The sequence below is a fragment of the Hylaeus volcanicus genome, chromosome 1, assembly GCF_026283585.1.
Source record: "Hylaeus volcanicus isolate JK05 chromosome 1, UHH_iyHylVolc1.0_haploid, whole genome shotgun sequence".
NCBI lineage: Eukaryota > Metazoa > Arthropoda > Insecta > Hymenoptera > Colletidae > Hylaeus > Hylaeus volcanicus.
Window position 1 is genome coordinate 382,153 of NC_071976.1, and position 15,995 is coordinate 398,147.

General features: G+C 39.1%; 1 protein-coding gene across 1 annotated transcript in view; it reads right to left on the reverse strand.

Annotated features, from left to right (window-relative positions):
• Window positions 1-205: 205 nt before the first annotated feature.
• Window positions 206-15,995, reverse strand: part of LOC128872366 (inhibitory POU protein) — a 31,662-nt gene continuing 15,872 nt past the window's right edge. The window contains exons 2-4 of the mRNA XM_054114983.1: window positions 14,164-14,220; window positions 10,121-10,309; window positions 206-7,574 (exon numbers count right to left, since the gene is read on the reverse strand). Coding sequence (XP_053970958.1) covers window positions 6,810-7,574; window positions 10,121-10,309; window positions 14,164-14,220 — 1,011 coding nt within the window. The 3' untranslated portion in view covers window positions 206-6,809. The remainder of the gene's footprint in view (window positions 7,575-10,120; window positions 10,310-14,163; window positions 14,221-15,995) is intronic.

A 15,995-nucleotide genomic window follows, 5' to 3' on the forward strand; every position in this document is an offset into this window, starting at 1 on the left:
ATCCAATGTGTCTACGCTTGGATTCGGTTCAATAAAAACAGTGCATGCGATCGTGTTGCGAGCATTCAACTACCTTTATCGATGCAAATCGCAAATTCAAACGTGTCTTTACGCGAGATGTTAAAGAAGGGTTCGACAGTGTCCGAGTAGGAAATTAGAAAGGTTAAAGAAGAAATACAAATTTATCAATAACATCAAGGTTTACTTTATTATACTATAATATTTATAGTTGAGTAGGTACTTGGAACAAAGTTGGACACAAAGTATGGTAAATGAGTTATGGCACATGATATGTACAGTATGGAGGAAAATTCTTTTCCCTTTCTTTTGTTTTACATTGCGCGCAATTTGGTGTGCTTTAAGAGGTTCGTTTTCATGGTTATCTTGGTCTCGAGAAACCTTTCCTTTGCAAAAGTTGCCTGTAACCTACGTCTATTTGTAGTTTACAGCCGTTGTTTAGATATGTATGTCGAGAGGTAAAGCATCGTTCGTCGGATCTGAAATGAAAATTCGTTCAAACTATCGGACACTATATGTATAAGTTGACGCGTTTACAAAAATTCTCTGTGCTATGAAAACGACACGAACAATTCTCTCTCACGTTGCTGTTTACGTCGACGTACATCATGGGTCAAAAGCGAATAGAATTTAACTAGTGCGTCAATTATTATAATATATAACAATTTACAAAGACAGTTACGTTCTTGATTATATACAAATTCGTGATAGTGTCTACGACAAATAGAAGTAATGAAAGCCTTATCTGAATTACTATAAATAATAGATACGATAAGACCGGGTGTGTTGCTACCTGTCACGAATAATCTGTCTACTTCGCATCGTCTCGGAATGTTTATCCAAGTTGCACGCAACATATTTACATATAAATTCTACAATGTCAGGCAATTAAATTAATACTTTATGATATGTCTTTATTATATTATATCGTTCGTCAATTATGGTCTTATTCGTAAATGGTGTTCGGATACGTTTACAATATATCCTGCTAAATCTCGTTATATTTTACAGAACCTTTTTTCATCAAATCGCGATGGTTTTCTATACAATGATCTTTGTAAAAATCAATAAATATTCTCGAATGCTTACAACTATACCCGAATCTTTTTTTTCGAAGAATTGTTAACGACAACAAAGAAAACTCTTACGATTTATACAAATAAATTGAAAATCTTAACCGTGTGTGATTCGTGATCTGTTTTCTGTTTTGTCGTTGCCATACGTTCAAAATTAAACATTCTCTAGATCGCGTGGTTTGTTTTAACGACTTGGTAGCCATAGAAAAACTCTTTGAATAAACGACGCGTTATAAATACGATATACTCGTGAAAAAATATCCAATTGAAAGAAATTGTTAGTATTTGAATTGTTTTGAAATTCATAAAATATAAATTGATTAAAGGATTCCGTTGGTCAATTAGCACGTCGCGAAATGGTTTAACGCTTTACAGAAAAATACCGGCCACCGGAAACTGATCACGCATACACCTATGAGTAAGATTCTATGTTTAACAATTCATTTTGGCTTCTTTAGATTTATTATAAACATTCAATCTAATTGCTGATAGTAATTATTTATATTAATTAGTAATTCTCGTTATCTTTTATACAAACCTTCTTCGTAGTCGTACTTGTCAACGTAATACTTTGTCGGTTACAACGTTAATTCAGCTTTCGACTAGTATCCGAGATGATCGTCGCAACTGCGCGCGATCATTCAAATTAAAATTTACCACGCAAATAAGAAATAAATAATTTATACGTATGCATGTATATACACAAGAATCTTTGACTTTCGCGCATGTAGGTATACGCGACCTTCTCAAACAATTTCTTCTAATCAATTGTCCTGCATTTTTGGAGAATTCGAGTCAAGTATACGCAATTTTAAGATAGGATAATCCAAGCAAGCAACCTTTGGTAATCACAGGCTTATTTACCGTTAACTTATATACTTGAAAGATTTCAAAGCAAGAGATTGTTTTGGCCCCATGTTATCGTAGACACCGATTTGTCCATTTCCACCAAAATTATATAAAGTAAATTATCCATACGATCGAAGCGTATCGTACGATATTTGATATTTGAGTGTTGCGAGTTTACGATAATGCAAATGTAAAATCTTGGTGATTTTCGGAATCGAATAAACGGAATTAGGGCTTCGAACCAATCGTGAACACGAAGTTATACTTTTATGGATCATCCCATGTCCATATAATACGAATTAGTTTGCAGTTATTGCGAGTATATGTATGAATATATGTACACAAGGTTTACACCCAGATTTATCCACGAGTAAAAAGTTCGAGAATGTTTCTTATCGTTAAGTTCAACGACATACCGGATTGTACATGCATCTGAATATAATGTATGTTTTATTACGAGATTGTATACGTTGCTTCGAAGTAGTTGGCACGCAGAATGCATGAAAAAGAGGTTCAAGTTTCTTATATTTCTAATCGTGTATGGATACGATTACGATATCGTTCAAAAATGACACCGCTTATCGTTTAATCGTAGCGTTACATAACACAAACAAAGATCACGTTCTTTTATATTCGATACGTTTGACATGATGCTTCTTCGAGAATCCCGTTCCGTATACGAGTAACTTAAAATCCGAAAATATTCAAGATTATATATCAACATTTTATTCATTCGTCAGAATGTTTCGATTCTTCATTCGACGACTGTATAACTGTATATACATTATACACGTATGCAAAATAGTGGACTAGAGTTTTCACTTGTTCCTCCTTAAATAGGTGCACGATTTCTTTAAAGATCACCAAGGATTGCGTGGAAAATGTTACGGCACATATACCTACTCACGCCAAACAGCAAGGCTCCTAGGTGTACATTACGATAATAATAACCGTTAAAAGCATACTGCGATATGACTCGTTACCCTGTCGTTAGTGTCTACAAAACATTTTATTCTTTTCAAGATTCCCGTTTTTGTACCAACTATTACTTTTTCAAATAAATAAACGACATTTATATACTTCGAAGCATCACAGTAATTGCACACTGTGAATCGTGCACGGGAAACACTGTAATTATCGAAGGAAAACGGACAGATCGATACGCGAATGAGACTAAATGGTCAGGACAAACTCTGCCACTGGCCGCTAGTTTGAAACGATACCTACTCATGGAACTAGAATGCTTTCGAGTATTGCGATCAACCGATCGCTTTTTCAATCACTTCGCACACCGTGCGAACATGCATATGTTGCTACGAATGATAATAATCGTTTACGGCTGGAGAAAAAGCATCCCGAACACAAGTGGAATAATGTTTTGAATGTAGGTTCAAGGTTAACCGATACGAGCGATCATTTTGGCTCGATAAAACTCCATTGACAGACAAAACAATCGATAATATAACAAATATAATAATGATGATGATGATGATGATGATGATGATGATGATGATGATGATGATAATAATAATAATAATAATAATAATAATAAATGTCGTTAAACTCTATATTGCACTAGAATTTTCTTCCGATAAACTAATAGAATGACAATAGACTATTATTCTTCTAGAAAATACCTATCCTCTTATATATGTACAATTTCAAAATTACTACCATTCTTCCGCTTACTCTCAACTATTATAACGACATTATCGCTTTCTTTGCCGAATATCCTCGTGGTATTGCTCGATGCACGGGAATACATGGATACGATCACTCGTCTGTGCCTTGGAATTTTCTTTCTTTGATCTTTCGGCACAGAAACTGGTTCGCGGTTAATACGTGATCGACGCTGAACCCTCTGCGGTCGAGATTTTCTGATATCGGTATATTTTCGTCGAGCCTCGCTCGATACAGGACCGCAAAGGGTTAAAGCTCGTTCTCGCGTGACGCGAAGCTACGACTCTCAATGCGACGTTTGCGATTGAAATATCACGAGAACGTGACATTTGCAGGTTTCACGATGACAATTGTGACGTTCGGGATCACCGCATTAAAAGTTGTGACTCAAAGTCACGTGAAAACCAACTTTTAAGCTGCGATTCAGCAGACGGCGCTGAATCGCGGCTGTTACGCCCCCTCGCCTCGGGTGCACGATGCTTTTAAAAAACGAGAGCGCTTCGCGCAAGTGCGTCACGCGTGCGCGAACGTAGTGTTTCGTGCACGAATGGGGTTGGGGATTACCCTTTTCCACGCTGATCGAATTTCGTTGTCATCGAGAGACAGCGAAATTGTCGAGAAAGAAAAATAAATCAGGCCCATTCGCGGAATACAGCGGGTAGTTGTTCTTTCGTCGAGCGATCAAACGCGCTCCCAATGTCATACGAATGTAAACACGCGACGTCTTATTTCGAAAATATTCAGTTTGAAATTGGTTCGTTTCGAGAAGAAAAGTTATTTCCTGTTGACATGTTTCTCCCTTTCGTTTCGCGCAAAGTTGACCTTTGAGTGCACCGGAAACGCGCGGTCGATCACGAAGAATACAAATAACCTTTTCATTAATTCCTCGACTAATACTACAGTATTGCTTCAATATGATATGATACAGTCTTTTCACTGATTGTCCAATATCACTACATAACACGTTCTCTTATTTTTTTTTCCTCATTATGATTTCTCGCATCATTTCATTCATTCTCATATCGCGCAACTTAATCATCGATATATTTTACTGGAATGAATCGTGTCTAAGAGTTAAATGCATTGTTTATAGCGATTACGAAACAAAAGTTTTTGCTCGGTTCTCAAAGCTTTCAAAACCTTCGAGTGGTTGATATCGTTTCTTTAAGGGTAACATGTATCGCATCGATAAATAGTACACGTACGTACGCAATTTGTTCGTTAATTCGGTACGAGAGATTCAGAGTCGATAATCCAAGTTACCGATGTTTGTTGCGAATACACCGCGTTCTGCAAAAATTTCAATTAACTTATACCGAATTATAATATACATGTATACCGAACTATTAAAATTACTGTTACCGTATGGAATAAAACTTGTACACTCTCGAATCCTCAAGATTTGCACGAATCTTGATGAAATTTCAAACGGCAAGTAAATATTTACGGAATGGCGTTCCACGAACATACAATAATCACAGAGATCGATGTATTCGAGTAAAAACCTTATTCTAGTAATAAATATATCGATGTTTCAATTTTACTTTTTACACACGCATACACTCTTCTCTCCTTCTCTAGCTTTTCACTTTTTACACTGCACCGAGTGTCTTCATTAGGATTAATATCACTTATTTCTTCAGCGCGACGTACTCGCGCGTCGACTTTATAACAATACGTACTTTTATACTTTTTACGTTTCAAATTGTACTTTTCAAGACGCGTCGACGATCCTTACGTTATTTCGTTGTAATTGGCTCTTCTTCGACGGCGAAGACTTCTCTCTTCTCTTCTCGATTAATATCACAAAGAAAGTTGTATACGATTCAAATCTTTTTAATTTTATCACTTGATGTAGCCGTTTTTATACGTTAGAAGTAAAATGCATGCGTACGTGATAGACCATTTTCAAGGAAAAATAATATTCAGGTAAATACATATGTCGTATAGTATTCGTTTAGAAAAAGTACGTACTTTGAATTGTAAGGTGAGGTAAGATGAGGTCGACGTAACTAATACTGTTACGTCGAAAAGTGTATATAGCAGAATATTATGCGTATACGCATATCTCCGAAGCCGTTTTTAATGAAACTGTGTCCCGCTAATTCGTTTTATCGACTGGATCAGTTGTTTGGCGAGAGGTGAGCTTATAACGAAAATGCTTAAAAAATATTCCAAGTAATTAAGACACGTCATTTTAGATATATTGAAATTTTGTTAAACTTTGGTAGAATCTTTGGTTATGAAATCTGCATCAACGACGATTTCAACGAGTCCACCGAGGCCGATCCAAGGGTGGATACGCTCGTAAACTCTTTTATCGCGATCGCAGTTGATATGCTCCTCAAATTCTATCTCGCTTTCGAGATGATTTGATCTAGGGTTTCCACGACTACTTTCGCCCGATTTCATGTGATCTTCTTATGCGATACGAACAGTGTTTTCCCAGTTCCATGGCATCGACGTTTTTTCTTATTAGTTTTATACGTTTTCGAACCATATACATGTCTTTTTAAATATCAAACATGAAAATATTATAAACTCAGAGGGAGAAATACAGAGTCGAGAAAAGTAGTTGACAAGCGAAAGCTTTGAAATCAAGTATCTGTATTCGAGAAGATGGTTTTCAGTGTTGTAATCTTGTAAAGAAGAATTGGTACGCTAATGGAGCTGATCGTAGAACGTAGGACAAAGTAAAGACAGCTGAACCGGTGAATATCGTTCTGTAAGGCGTTATGTGTTCATATGTGTAGTTACTCACAAGTGAACCGGAGCTCTCGAGAGAAGAGACTCGCGAGTCGACGAGCCAAGAATCGTTTCTGCCGATCGAACATTCCACAGGAGACGCGTCGAGAACATCACGCACGCACGCGCGCAATTACCACAGTATATGTATATTCATTTGAAGCCTGTGACAGTCTGACTATCGCCCATTTGGCCGCAGTATCGAGCTACCGTATTTCTAACTCACTGAAAACCGAAAAGACTTTGTGGCACGACTACGACTCTGCCGACTTGGTCGGCACAGTATCGAAGCGGTTGTTTATGGTGATCATTTGTCCACTATCCACTCGTCTGCCGGTTTTTCTTTTACGGCCATCCCTGAAACTCGGTCAAGGGTTCTGGTTTAGGCTCGAGACTGGGCAACTGATACGGTCAGTTTTGCTGTCACAAGCCACCCTCGGGTCAATGTTGGGCCGCGAATTTCATGCGCTTCTGCTTTTGTCGCTGGTTGCAAAACCAGACCCTGACGACGTTTTTCTTGAGATCGAGTTTCTCAGCAATGGCGGCGATTTTTTCGCCGGATGGTCGCGGTTGCACGGCGAAATACGCTTCCAGGGATCGTTTCTCGGGCGCGGCTATGCTCGTCCTCTTTCTCTTCTTCTCCCCAGCGGGTAAAACCGACGGAGCGTCGGGATCTCGTCTCTTGTTTTTCGCCTGGGCTTCCGCCTCCTCGAGCCAGGCTTGGAGAATTGGCTTGAGGGCGATCATGTTGTTGTGCGAGAGTGTCAGCGACTCGAATCGACATATCGTCGACTGTGAGAGCGCCCCAACGCCTGGTAACTTTAGATTCGCGAGGGCTTTGCCGACGTCAGCCTGCGTTACGCCCAGTTTGATGCGTCTCTGTTTGAATCTTTCGGCGAACGCTTCCAGCTCTCGGGGGTCCGTGTCCGCGTCCGGATGCAGCCCGGCGGCGGCCGCCGCAGCCGCGGCTGCAGCCATGGCTGGATGATGGTGAGCTGAATGTGGCACGCTGCCTCCTCCTCCACCGAGATTTCCGTGATGATGGTGGTGGCTCATCATACCGTTCATGCCCCCGTACACGGATGGCCCGTGGATGCCCGGGTGGTGCCCGGGCCCGCCGCCGGTATTCTCCGACATTGGCGTCAACGTAGTCATCGAATTTGCTGGGTCCAGCATATCGAGACTCTCCATTCCCGGATGGCTCATCTGCAAAACAAACATTTAACATACCTTTAATTTCAGTTTCAGTTTCAGTTTCAGTTTCACTTTCACTTTCACTTTCAGTTTCCCCGATGAAATCTTTCAATTTCTTTCAATTAGTTGCCCGCATACTTGCTAGATTGCATCGATTAACATGGTCGATACGAAACGATCAATTACAATACATGTAGAAAAACCGTGTCCAAGCAGCTAGTACGCGCAATTATGCAGCACGTACCGCGCCGTGGTCTTGGTTGCGAGCACGGTATGTGTTACCCCTTGCAAATTATTTATGAGCTCCGTTCGCATTTTTCCTCCGATCGGAAATTATTTAGCTTTTCGCCTGTTCCGTGGTATTTTTCTAGTTAGCTGTTGGTAGGAAGCAGACCGAAGGAAAACAAGTTGCGAACGTATGGGTTAAGAAGCGGAAAGTGTCTTCCAATTTCTGTGCAAACATACGCCTACGGGCCGTTTGCGGTACGTGTGTACCCAGGGTGTGACGCGTATGCGTATGCGTATGCGTATGCGTATGATTACGTTGGTGTACGCAACATTTATTCTCACGGGAGTATGCCGTACAACGAGCTAACTGGATGGCATGGTTACGTTCCGGGGGTGCTACGGCATAGCAAAGTTACATCAGGAATGCAAGGGGTTGCGGGTGGTGGCACACTAGTACGAAAGAGAAAGAAGGATCGAGGTTGGAAGAGGATGGTGGCGAATATGGAGTGAACGAGGGACTAGACCAGGGGTGTATACGGCACGGGCCCCAGAGACCCCTGCAATATTTCATCATTACGCTGACATGACGGTAGGGTTAGTCGAGTCCCCCTCCTACCTCTATCGCTCTCTATCGCTCTTCCTCTCTCGCATGGTCCATCACTCGTCACGATTCCTCGCCCTTCTTCTCATCTTTGGCCCTGCCGTTTGTGCCAATGATATAAAACTCGTTACATGAGTTCGTGAACGTAATACGTTGCGCGTTAGGCGGGTCGGTACGACATTGCCGTTATTGAATTCGTCAACCTCGCGTATAAAAACAGACTTTACGGGACACTTGATGTTTGACCATCTGTACGGCCGATTCACGCGAAAGAGAGAGACGGCAAGCTGCGACCGAGAAGAGGGTGTTCTCGCCACCGCACTGCGGGAAGCCAGTACTGCGATCTATACATCCATTTGATATTCAACGGATAGACTCGCGACTGATCAGTCGATCAATTTACGCATCGATCGACCAAACTTTTCTTTCTTTCTGCCTTTTCCTTTTATATTTAGCCCGCGTTAATACGGATAATGTAGCCATAGAAAAACTTTAATATAACAACAAATACAATTCGAATTTAAAGTTCACCCACACTCATACACCGCATTTACACGCATCGAGGTCCCTCGAAATACCGTATCAATCAAAATCGTACATTTTCCTATGAAGAAACCTATAAATTGTCGTTTTTTCTCTCTCTTTTTTTTTGTTTTAAATCAATATTGGAGCTGGTACTATGGAAAAAAAAATTCCATCGAAATTGATATCGTTCCGCCTAGTGTGTTGCGAATCGTCCCTATGGCGAGATAATATACGAGCAACGCCCCTACGCTCGAGAAGATCATTCCGGGTCGCTGCACATTGGTTACTTCACCCTACTGTCATACTATCCTCCACTCATCAGCTTCAGATTGCTTGTATTAGCATAGAACCCCGAAACGACAAGCAGCAAATTGTAATTGAATTTGGGCGCAGTCATAACTTGTCTACTTATTCCCGGTTAATTCTATTTCAAACGATCCTTCTTGTTTTTATAATTGTTTCTTTTTTAAACTACACTGTACTTCCAAGTACAGCTTTACTTTGATCATCACTTTATCGGAAATGTTTCGCGTTAATAAATATTTATTGTAAGAGCAAAGCGAGCTTTGTAGATTGATTCGTTGCCGATCAAATCTGGCATTAAATTTTCGTATTGAAGTGTATAAAATTGCCTGCGCACGTGAGAGTATCAAAAGTATCAATGATTAAAGTGCGAATATGAAAATTGTAGCTCGTATCGTTAACGATGTTAATGAAGAATCGGTAATACTAAAGTATTTAATCGAGAAATTAATTATAAATTCTGATTAATTGCTACGCCTAATGAATTATTTTCATTGATTTTATCCACCGTTGGAACTCGTTGCATTTTATTCTGATATTCGAGTATACGGATTTTACGGAATACCGCTACCTGTTCGCCGATGCACTTTATTACAATGATTATTTGATCGGTAATAATTTACTGTTGATAACACGATGAATTAGTAAAATTAAAGAGCGAATGTGACAAAAAGTCAGCGTGGCGATCAAAACTAAATCGTTTATTTGGCATGCCTAAATTTCGCCTGGAGTAAGAAATGTTCTTCTATCATCGAAATGATGACAACGACTGTTTCTATGATATGTACATACATACATGTATAACATACGAGTATAACATCGGTAAGAACTTATTCGTAAGAGATATTCGTACGAGTATAATATGTCAAAAAAGCAAACTCACAAAGAGGTGTGAATGTACCTGATGATGCGGCCGGTTATTTGGATGGGGGGTTGGCATATGGGCTCCATGATGATAGACGGAAACAGGGTCGTGCTTCAAAGGCATTGGGGTGCCCGCGTTGTGTTTTCCTAAATCCGCAGCCAAAGCCTCTGCCCTCGAAAGTAAGCCGTCTTGTAGACCGCTGTTCAAGCCCCCGAATAAGTCACCCTGAAACGTTAAAAGCAACGCGTGACACTGATTGAAGAATCACGGATCATGCGTAGAGGTAAAGAAGTTCCCGAAAAAGCCTTTCGTCTTTTTAAACGAATTTAAATCGCATCAGACAGATCTTGTAACGTTGCAGATACCGTTCAAACTGCACGGTTCTCGATTTAAGAGGGTGCCGAATTCGATGGTATAGCGAAGAAAACGCAGCGTTAAACATGACACGTTTCTGAATCATTGTCAGCAGGCTCTCTAAAAAATCAGGATAGACTCGAGGCATTTATTTTAGACTAGAGACTTTTCGCATAGTCATAGTCGAACAACACCGTTATTATCAGCGGAACGTATGAAAATAATATTCGGCGAAAAATCGTGCCAATGTCGTTGTAGGTAGGTAAAAAAGTACGCGATTAAATTGTACCAAAGTACCCGGTCAGAGGTCACTCCGCGTACTCAACATGGCCGTGCGATCGATACTCTAAAAATAGTTTTGACACTGGAAACTTGAATTTAGCTTTTCCCAGACTTTCAGTTACGCCAAACTTGAATCAAATTCAAAGCTTAACCAAACGGAATTTTCTCGGTATTATCGACAATTTCACCAACGATTTATTTTATCGATGCGCGCTTAGAGTAAATTGTAGCGATGTTAGTAATATTCGTTTCTTCCTTTGTATCGCGTTAAAAAATCGTAAATTACGGCAAATAGTGAATTTCGTATAATCTAATTTCCAGAATACGATCGGTTTTGGTAACGAATGAATTTCATATGAAGCCAAAGTTTAAACTTCGTTAATTATTAAAATACAGATTATTTAACTTTAAAGTGAGTATTGACAAGCAAATTATACATGCGAACGATTGTAATGTTGTTATTCTACTTATATAATATTTAACGCCATGTTGACGATTATAAACAATTCACGTATAACGTAGACGAGATAGGATCAGACGTGACAGATTAGATGCACAATTACGACCTGGTCAGCTGAATTAATGTTATTTGAAAGGTGGCTACGCGTGACCAACAAGGTTCGCTAATCAAATTCGTTTGCTTGTTAAATGTCTCAGGGGTTGCCAGACAGATAATTTTGGGGTCGATGTGTTACTAAAACTAGACGAGCAAAAGGGTCTGATATTTCTTGTCTATGTTTAGAGTGAGTCGCTTTTCATATGCGGTTAAATTTGAGACCTCCAGATGTTGTTACCAGTTGTTGTTTTTTTTTTTTGTTCTGGCGGACTACAAAGTTGAAATGTCTTGAAATAAAGTTATCGATTTATTTTATTTTCTTTGCTTTATTAAATATCGATAGAGGTCGATTCATTGTCAAAACAATTTAACAGGAATTCTGTGCACCTCGGAGTTCCATCAAAATTGTATGCAATCAATCCACAGTACCGAATCGTTTTCAACTCAATAATGGAAAACAGTGTCTGTTAGACTTTAAATGTTTTCAAAACACCGTTAATTTATATCACAGTGAATATTTTCTCGCGTATATCGTTATTATTTATTCGTTGTCAATATAAATCTGTGTCTAATACTGATCCGTGAATGAATCAACATTGGTATATCGTTATATGTAAATGAACGCACGCGTCTAAGGTATGCGTCCAAGTATCCGAACTAACATTCGGATAAATTCTAAAGTAAACGTAGAAGGAAATTACCCGGTAGAAAATCCATTTTTCTAGTTTTAGAAAGTATTAAAAATGTATATTTATGAATGTTCGCGGTGCGTATGACAATATCGATAGTTTTGTTGCGTTAAGTCGGGTTAAAAGCGATTCGCTATCCAGTTATTTCATTGTAAACTGTAATGTCCGCATCGGTCGATCAATGTTTCATGTGAAAACCACCGTCGTACTTCAGCGCTTCGATTATTTATGAACTCCTCGGGTCTTCGTCGAGTACGTGTATGTACTCTGTACCGTCTACTGTCTCACTGTAGGTTGCTGAACTAGCGCTACTTTTTCTAACTCTCGAGTTCCTCTGTGTGTTGTCCGTCGTTCGTGCCGTGAAATTGCCGGTTTAGCAATTATTTTTTCCTTTTATTACATATATGATCAGTTCTAGTTGTTGTCTAGTACTAGCTGATCAGTTTTAGTCAGACATGGATACTAATCGGGATAAAAATTTAACAAGTATATACAAGCATCGTATTATCGGAAATATCAGATAAATCTTAATATGCAATTTTGATTTGTAAAATATCGGTACGGAAGTAAAACATGCCGATCGATTGGTTTTCGTAGAACATTGTTCGATGGGGAAAGGTCAGAGATAAGAAAAGCGACGGGAATGTTGGACAACGGATACAGATTGGTCTTGTTAGCTGTGTAGTTAGCACCTCGTGCAGTTGTTTAGCAAAGTTTCTACAGAGTCTCCCTTCGAGGTTGGTTCGGTACGTCCTCCTGGTTAATAGAGTCATTTTTCCGAGCTGCCAGCAGCCGACCCACCCGTTAAATACGTCTTCCAGCTCGGGCACGTTAAAGATTAGCCAATTACAATTGAATTATCGCGCCCTACAAGCCACCCGTGTAATTTATCTGCTCGAGCTGATTCGCGAGAAAACGGGGATGATTAAGCTCGTAATGTAGCGCATGTTACGGTTAACTTTGTCTCGAAGCAGTAATTTTCCCCTCCGAAAGTGATTATGGCATATCTTCAGAACTGATTCAAGCATCGAACGAAAAATAATGTTTCTTTTGTCCGTGGAACAAGAAAGAGATTTTTATTCTATTTGTTTTTATATACATATGTACAATATTATGCAGAATGTTTCGTATTGGAAAAGAAAAATAGTAAGCCGCATATAGCAGAATGAAATAAAGTGCATAAATACAATAAAATAGAGAAACCCGAATGTTACTGTGAACGGAGCCCAACTTGACGCACTTGAATACAACGTACGCATTCGTGACGTTACGCGTAAGCGTAAGCAACCAACAAGCTGACGCGACGATTTGAAATAAAAACGATAAGAAATGGAACGTGGAAGAATAGGAAATAATAATCGCAAAAGAAATTGTTACTATCGTTACATATTATTAAATCTACTTGTTGCGAATGTACTGGTTTAAATATAAACTATTCGATGTAAAAGATCGAAAATATTATTCGCTTATGAAACGATTTCGCGATTAAAACGACGGTTACTCGAGTCTAAATGCAGAGCGCTCTCGGACAGATGGCCAACGGATATGGCAAATTGGGACAATTATGTTATTTCCGTCCGATAACCTACATCGCGAAGTAGTCTGACGCATGAATAAATAAATAAATTCTTCCAGAAAATCTGACGTCTGACACGAAATCGAGCAGACTGTTCGAATTATCACTTGCATGGCGGAGTACCTGCTGTCTAGAGTAAGGAGTATACATATATTTCTCGGTGCCGTTTCCCTTATGATCAAATTCAGTTTCTCTTGTGACACAGACGCGACTGAATCTCACCGTCGATCCAAATTTACATTGCGCTCGATATTTTCCTGCAAGAGGTTGACTGCCGGTGTCTGCCGTCACGCGTAACTTGTCGCCGCCGATTTATTCGATATTGTTCGTTAATAATTAATGCTGATCATTCGATAACGTAATCACCGGTGTATTAATGACACCAACTGCGAAATGAAACATCCTACTGTAAATTACCATTCGATAAACGAGCCGCTTGGTTGGCAAATCGATTAATCCCGCGAAACAAAAAGTGAACAACAACGATCAACCGGCATACATACGTTGTTTTTCAAACATTCATCTACAGTTAAACGACTAACATTTTTCGTCTACCTCTTGATCGTTTTCAATGTCTGTCTTAAACATAGAAAGAAGAGTAACAATATCGTTCGGTACTCACGTTATGCCTTGGTGACCAGGAGTTGCACATAATGGAGGCATCTTCCAATATACGACTCTGCAAAACAAAACAAAGACATTCGATGTTTAAATGTTTAAACTAATATTAAAGATGAAAATTGTCTGATTTCGCGCTTTAATCTTTTTCTTGTTTGGATACACATAGTTTTCTTTTATAATCAAAGTTCATCTTTATCGTGTAATTCGGAGGTGGAAAGTCTATTATAAAAGTGCGCGGGGTTGTTCCGCGAGTAATTGATATTGATGGCACGTAGTCTAGATGGACTATCGAGGTTAAAGCGTGACGTTGGGAAAATTTTACCACTTTCCATTCTCGATTTGACTTTTAAGCACTCGACACCGAGTACCGAGAGTTGAACGACATTTCAAATTTCGCTTCGATGCTGATGGCAACTTAACATTTATTTCAACTACAACTTGAACTTTAATTCTAATCCGTTCCATTAAAAGTATCGCTGAAAAAATAATTATCGCAGTAATAAATATAGTTGTTCATAATAACGAAACGTTGAATGAATAAATTCAACGTATAAATAAATTCACGTTTGGACTTTAACGTTTGGTTCAAAAATATTTACTACCTTGATCGATTTCTAATCAATTTTTATTCGTATAAATAAATTGATCGTGTGCGCAAAAAGCACGAGAATGTAGGATCGAATCACGCGATACGTCTATAAATCGTAATAATCGAAAAAATGAAAAAGTGAGAGTGATTAGATATTAGCCTATTTATCTTTGTTTTATAAGTTTCCGTAGAAACGAACATTAATCGCGAATACGAGAAAATATTTACTATCGGGTAGAAATCTCTGCACATCGGTGGAGTTTATCTGTCAATATTACTTAATATTCATTTAGACTGCATATTTTATTCTTAGCAATCGCGTGATATGTATATTTAAAAGTGTACCGCTAAGATTGACAGAATCGGGCCACTCCGGCGTCGCGACGCCGACGTCACAAATTAATCGAGTCATTTTAGGATTTGCGCAGAACTAGGTAATTTGATATCGTTCTCATTAGAGAGTCGGCCAATAACTGAGTTCGATCGCTACCGATGACAATGATCGTGTCATTGTTCCAGTCGCAGTTGCCATCGATACATTAGTTTCACTTTAACTTGTAAATGTTTGTACTAATTTAACGCGTGAATCTAATCGTTTATAGTTGAACTTTACGTTCAATCTTGTTTAAAAGAAACTTTGAATATAAATTGCGATCGGAGAATGGTGATTTGTACAGTATTCTGCAATCGTATGGGTGTACTTGCTTCGTTATTTCATAGCTTATATTCGAAACATTGTTTTATACATCCACGAGTGAAATCCGAAATTGCAACTCGCTAATTATTCAAAATACTATGTATGGACATCAGATCGATGGATCTACATGCATACACGCGCACATACATTTGCAATCGCAGCAGTAAAAATATTGTTTCGTCAATTTTCAACGACGCAACGCGTCGATATGACTCTACGTCCACGCAGAGTACATAGCTGCATGTGGATCCGCGTCTATTTGCATCTATGGGTTTCGCAGGTACATATATGTGACAGCAATCAACGCTTCTATACACGTAGTGCACGTGCGTGAGACGCGTATCGTGTGTGGTTTGTACCAAGCTGTATGTACACAGTGCATCGAGTGTAAATACAAAGCTTGGTAACATCGAAGACGCGTACACAATACGTATCTGCGAATTTGCCATTGTTGTGAATCGATGAAATCCACGTGGATACTTTTTTTTAAATGTCCTGCGTAATTTGTGAATCGAATTTTTGGATAAGATATCGTATTCCAAATATG